The following is a 6,883-nucleotide window of genomic DNA, read 5'->3' as shown; positions in this document are numbered from 1 at the left end:
AATTCTGGCAGATCAAACAATAAAATTATATGAACTCAGTTCAGATTACATGGCTTATATAAAACAATTAAACACATTAAGATTCCCTTCTTCTTTTCCTGGTGGGATTCAAATTTGTTTGTCCATTAACAATACGAAACGATGGATTAATGCAAATTCCCTCATCATGATCGTCTCTAAGATATAAACCATCATCAATTGAATCAATTTCATGTGGTTGTGAAGTTGCAAAGAAAATATCATTACCAGCATCTTCATCATTATTGTTATCATCACTTATTTTCTTGGTCGATAGAACAACAGACCATTTATCATCAGCAGGATCAGTGACATAAAACATTTGTTGAGCTTGCGACGCTAAAATAAAAGGCTCGTCTTTGTGTAGTCTAACTCCCATATGCGCTCGATAACCCCAAAATATGATAGATTTGCATATATTGGGTTTTTGTCTTTTGCACTTGAGACATGCATCGCTTCAGCTACAAGAGTGACTCCACTATTTTGCATAGTGGTCTGATCATCTTGTTCTTTGGTATAAAATGTGTAGCCGTTAATAACATAACCAGTGTAAGAAAAGACATGTAAGCTCGGACCATTTGCTAGCCACCTCAATCTATTTGAAATTGATCCGGGGTCTATATCAAATTTTGACATTATGTGATTTTTTAACCATGTTAGGCTCATCAATCTGAACGCCATTATTATTATCGACCCACTTGCAACCAAATATGGGAACACGAAATATTGTGTAGTCTAACTCCCATATGCGCTCGATAACCCCAAAATATGATAGATTTGCATATATTGGGTTTTTGTCTTTTGCACTTGAGATATGCATCGCTTCAGCTACGAGAGTGAAACTGCTATTTTGCATAGTGGTTTGATCATCTTGTTTTTTGGTATAAAATGTGTAGCCGTTAATTACATAACCGGTAAGAAAAGACATGTGAACTCGGATCATTTGCTAGCCACCTCAGTCTTTGTGAAATTGATTTGGGGTCTACATCAAACTTTGACTTTATGTGATTTTTTAACCATGTTATAAAACTTCGATTGTGCTCTCGAATTATCCAATTTTGATTCCTATTCATGTTCAAACTAGATAACTGATCCATGTGTATTGTAACATACGGTTGAACCTCATCATCATTGTGCAGAATATACAATTGTGTCTGCTCCCATTCTGTCCTTGATATAGTCATTAGTCTCTTTCCAATTATCCCTTTTCCTGATATTCTTCCTCAATGACGAGACATGGGAAGCCCTATGGATTCAACATTGGACATATATTCAGAACAAAATTCAGCAGCTTCTTCGATAATGTACCGTTCAGCAATACAACCTTCTGGCTAACTTCTACTTTTTACGCACCCTTTTAATATTTTCATATATTGTTCTATCGGATACATCCATCTCATATAAGCTGGCCCACAAAGTTGTGTCTCCTTAACAAGATGGAGAGTAAGGTGAACCATTATATCAAAAAACGAGGGTGGGAAATACATTTCAAGCTCACACAAAGTAACAACAATTTCCCTCTACAATGTCGATAATTTATGAGGATCGATCACTTTACTACAAATTTTCATGAAGAAGAAGCATAATTTAGTTATGGCTCGTCGAAATTTTTCAGGTAAAATGGAACGTATACCTATTGGTAGCAAATGCTTCATTAGAATATGACAATCATGGGTCTTCAAACCTTTTAACTTGAGGTCTTTCATACAAACTAAATTTTTAATGTTTGAAGAGTATCCTTCTGGAACTTTAACTTCGTGTAGAAATTTACACAAAACAATTTTTTCCTTTCTAGATAGAGTATGAGCGGTTGGAGGTAGATATGTGCGATTTCCTTTCTTTACGGGACCCAATTCATTTCTTATTCCCATATCGACCAAGTCCAATCTTGCATTGATGCCATCCTTAGACTTTCCTGGAACACTGAGTAACGTACCAATAACACTATCAAATACTTTTTTTTTCAATATGCATCACATAGAGGAAATGTCTTATATACAATGACTTCCAATATGGCAATTCAAAGAAAATTGACTTTTTCTTCTACCCAGCTTTGACCAGCTCTCCCGCAAAAGGTTTGCCAAATTTATTGGTAAAACCTTGTACTTTTTCAAGTATTTGATATCCAGTCGGTGCTAAAGGAGCTTTACCTTCCTCTGATTTTCCATTGAATGCATTTCTCCACCCACGATACTGATGACTATAAGGTAAAAATCTACGATGTCCAAGAAACACATTCTTCTTACAATGTTTCAACCGCATCCAATTTGTACTCTCTTCACATATAGGACATGCACACTGACCTTTAATGCTATATCCTGATAAATTACCATATGCTGGAAAATCATTAATTGTGCCGAACAACATAGCCCTCAAATTGAAACACTATTTCCTATACCCATCATAAACTTCCACACCTGTCTCCCACATACTTTTTAAATCTTCGATTAGAGGAGTCAAGTATACGTCGATATCATTCCCCGGTTGTTTGGGTCCAGAAATTAACAGAGACAACATCATAAACTTACGCTTCATACATAACCATGGAGGTAGGTTATATATTACCAAAATCACAGGCCACGTGCTATGTGAGATGCTTTGAAGACCATGTGGATTCATTCCATCAGTAGAAAGTGCAAGTCTTAGATTTCTTGACTCTATCCCGAATTCAGGATACTCGTGATCAATTTTTGCCCATTGTGGGGAATCTGCAGGGTGTCGAAACATTCCATCTCTAATTCTTTCATCTGCATGCCATGTCAAGTGTTTTGAATCTTCTTCACTGCGATACATGCGCCTAAATCTTGGTATTATAGGAAAATACCACACGACTTTTGCTGGAGTAGATTATTTCTTCTTATATCGAGAGACATTGCATTTCAGACACACCTTTAGTAATTCATATTTGTTTCGAAATAAAATGCAATCGTTAGGATGCACATGAATCCTTTCGTAACTTATGCCACTAGAGCACAAAATTCGTGTAGCCTCGTAGGTTCGACTGGGAAGTTCATTATCATCTGGCAACATATCTTTTAAGAGTGTTAATAATTCTGTGAAGCTTTTATCAGACCATCCATTACTCGCTCTTAAGTTGTACAACTTTAATATCGTCAAAGATCTTGTGAATTTAGTACAACCATTATATAATGGTTTTTCTGCATCACTCAACAAACTCTCAAATATTTTAGGACAATCCCGAAGATCTTCTTCAACTGCTTTTGCAATCTCCTCAACTCGGTCTGACTCATATGTATCTGTGTCGAAATCAATTGAAGCATATGTCGAACCATTCTCAAAATTAATGTTTCCATTTATTTTCTCACCATGTCTTATCCAATATGTATAGCTTTGGTCAATTCCATGCCATACTAAATGTCCTTCCAATTCATCTGCTCTAACGCGTTTTCCAAAACAACATTTTAAACAAGGACAAACGACTCTATTTGGATCTTTTGCATTCTTTACTGCAAACTCAACAAACTCCTTCACTCCATTTTCATATACTTTTGAATATCGTTTAGTAGACATCCATTTCCTGTCCATTATATATGACCTATATAAATGCAGTTACATAAATAATAAGCTACTGATAACATTATACCAATCTATAGTACACATATATATCTAATATTGAAAAAAGGAAACCAATGTCAAAGTCTGATTTCAAAATAGAACAGATCAACAAATTTCAAAAAAGAATAGATTTTATATGATTTATTATGTAACAATTTATCAGTTTTAGTGACAACAAAAAATTAGTAAATACAATACGTACCTGAAACAACGTATCCAATTTGTTTTAAAGGAGGAGCAGTAGATGGGTGCACAGTTGAGGAGATGAGGGTTCGTAGGGTTGATTTTTATTTAAAGTGGTTGATGAGTTATTTATTTGAAGTGAACGATTTTTATTTAAAGTGCAAGCCTTTTACAACGCTTGTATAAAAAGCGCTCTAATAAGTCATTTAATTATATGAAAGCGCATGTATTTTAATGCTCTTCACAAAAAGCACTTTAAAAGTCATGCAACATAAGGTAGGAGTGCTATATTTTACCGCGCTTGTGTTTAAAGCGCTGTAAAAGCTATGGGAGAACGCTTCAATTTACAGCGCTTTTACAAAAAGCGCTGTAAAAGGGTTGTAAGCATTATGTGCAAGCGCTATGTGACCCTATATGACCCTACAACAGCGCTTGTCAAAAAAGCGTTGTTGTATCCTCCGTTATTTTTAAAAAATTCTACAACAACGCTTGTATTTAGTAAACGTTGTAAAATACGCGTTATAAAATGTCATTTTTGGCGTAGTGAGCTTTTACACTATGTTCATGAGGTGTTTATCATTATAATTTAGAGACGAAATTTAAATCCCCTCAAAACAATTATAAAATAATTATTGATGTCCATTTAATAAAAATAAATTTTTAGTTTATTTTTGCAAAAATGCTAATAAATAAACTACACTTAATTAAAATCAGTTATGTATACTTCACTAAATTTTGTTTAGGTTTGAGATAATTAATGGACTACACGTAATTAATTTTAATTTTTTTTTTATGAATATCTCCTATTGTAAAAAAAGTGTAACTTATTTCAATTGATTATGGATAACTTATCCACAACTTTATACTTAGGTCTAATCTTTAATAAAACTTAACTATACATAGTATTTTTGTCTGCCTAATAACCAGCCCATTCAAACAACATGAGTTGGTCATATAGTACTTGATGAATATATAGAGCTAACTCTATTGAGAGATATATGAGAGTGGTGTTTTAAAACTCAGATCAATGATGGTCAACGTACTGGATCATTGTATTATTGGTCAAATCAATGGGTCTAAGTGCATGGCATAGTGTGTCGTATGAAATTGTGTAATATATATAATGATTCAAAAGGCTTCAAATTTATATCGTTGACTTTCTTACTTGATACTTTAAAGAATAAGTAAATATTAACTTAATTATTACCATGCTCAAAACAAACACATTGAAGTTTTTTTTTTCTTCTTCTTTTTGCAATTATTGTTTGGCTAATAAAATTTGAACGTTCAGTGTGTCTAAGAGACCTCCAAAAGTCTATACACGGGTATGATGCTAAAAAAAAATATCGGCGAATAAGTATATTTTATGTTTAACTACCTCAATAATATATATATATATATAGCTATTCCGATTAAATTTAATAGTAAAAAATTAATAAATATTAAAAAGTCAAAAAAATTATTACTTGATTGTTAAATTTATTCTTTTTGTTTTATCACTTTCAATCTCTAAAGCAACCATAGAGAGTTATTTATTATCAATTAAAATTGTCATGAAAAGTCATAAATAAATTATACGATGAGTTTCTTACATATAACTTGGTTGTTTACGTTGAAAAAAAATAATATCTTTTTAGTCTATTTAAAAGTACAAAATCAATTATAAATAAATTTTACTATTTGGAGCGTCATTAATCTCAACTTTCTTACTATGTTAGTTTTTTCTTATTTTTTGTGGTGCTTTAATTCACATTTTATATAATTAAGAGAAAAATTGTATTTTTTTGTGCTAATCAGTTAAATTTGACATATTAATCTTTTGTATATATTTGGCCTCCTCGCAAAATTAATGTTAGCTTCGCCATTTAATGAGTCAATAATTGAACTGCATTACACACATTTACATCATATTTTTTAATCAAAATCTTTAATTTGTATTTGGCTAAATTATAAGTTTCTTAAAAATATAATGATAAAATTATATGTACAAAAAAAATAATAAAGTATGATCAATTTAGTGAATGCATCCATTATTTTTTTACAATTTAGTTATGTATCATGTATATGGAACAATTGAGCACAAATAAACTCGGCTTAGTGGTTGTCATTTCAACTTTCATGTTGTCAAAATACCTTATTTGTCGATTCATTTTGAATGTTTTTAATAAATTTGTATTTTGTATTATATCGATATATTCTACAATTTAAATTAATAAATATCATTTTTTTAATAAAAAAAATACCTAAGTTTGCCAAAAAAAAAAAAATAACACCGTTGCTAATTAAACTTAGCTTTTTGTACTATATTAAAGGGTGTATATATACCTTAATTAGTAGTTTGAGTATGAACTATGACCAAGCCTAAGCTCTAGGTTCACCCCTTCACCATCTTTCTCAGTTCCTCTCCAAACTTGATCATTACACTCATTACTTGAACCAATTTGGAGGCTCAAATTGGTTTCCATCAAAGACTCGGTGCTTGTGTTAAGAAAATCATATTGAAAGTCAGGAGAAGGGTTTCTAGGGTTTGTTGTTGATGGATGAATATACATGTCATAGTTCCTAGTAGGCTCCAAAAGGCAATAATATGTTGAGGGTTGCCTTGAAACAATAGGAACAAAAGATGATGAGCACATGAAATTGTGTGTGGTTTGATTGGCCTCATAATTTGTTCTCTCTTTTCTATGAATATTCATGTGGCCTCCTAATGCCCTTGCATTAGTGAAACCTCTTTTGCAAAATGTGCAATCATAAGATCTCTTGGTTTGAACTTCTTGCTCATCACTTTCTTCACTTGATGTGGTTTTTGACCTTGCCATGTTTGACTCTATGGATATATAAAGAGAAATGTAAAGTTTTACTAAGTTTGAGAATATTATATTTATGTTTATGATGGAAGAGAAAGAGAGAAGGGTTTTTATGAATATATAGAGCCATAGATGGATGGAAATGTGTGAGATAGAAAACTAACAGAATTGTTTCTATTTGGAGAGGGAGAGTGAGAGGGAGAGGGAGAGGGAGAGGGGGAGAGGGGGAGAGAGAGAGAGAGAAAGAGATTGTTTGGAGAGAGAGAGAGTGAGAGGGAGAGGGGGGAGAGAGAGAGAGA

The 6,883-nt window shown here is 32.6% G+C and overlaps 1 protein-coding gene across 1 annotated transcript; it reads right to left on the bottom strand.

Annotated features, from left to right (window-relative positions):
- Positions 1–6,107: 6,107 nt before the first annotated feature.
- LOC101494278 (zinc finger protein 11-like) lies at positions 6,108–6,596 on the bottom strand. The gene has a single exon (XM_004497777.1). The coding sequence runs from the start codon at positions 6,594–6,596 to the stop codon at positions 6,108–6,110; it is 489 nt and encodes a 162-aa protein (XP_004497834.1).
- Between the last annotated feature and the right edge of the window lie 287 nt (positions 6,597–6,883).

The sequence above is a fragment of the Cicer arietinum genome, chromosome 4 (genome assembly GCF_000331145.2).
Source record: "Cicer arietinum cultivar CDC Frontier isolate Library 1 chromosome 4, Cicar.CDCFrontier_v2.0, whole genome shotgun sequence".
Taxonomy (NCBI): domain Eukaryota; kingdom Viridiplantae; phylum Streptophyta; class Magnoliopsida; order Fabales; family Fabaceae; genus Cicer; species Cicer arietinum.
The sequence above is the reverse complement of the archived record's forward strand: the minus strand, read 5'-3'. Positions and strand labels throughout refer to the sequence as shown.

What these genes read in the sequence shown, in the direction of transcription:
- LOC101494278 (XM_004497777.1), bottom strand. Translation starts at nt 6,596, where the DNA reads ATGGCAAGGTCAAAAACCACATCAAGTGAAGAAAGTGATGAGCAAGAA.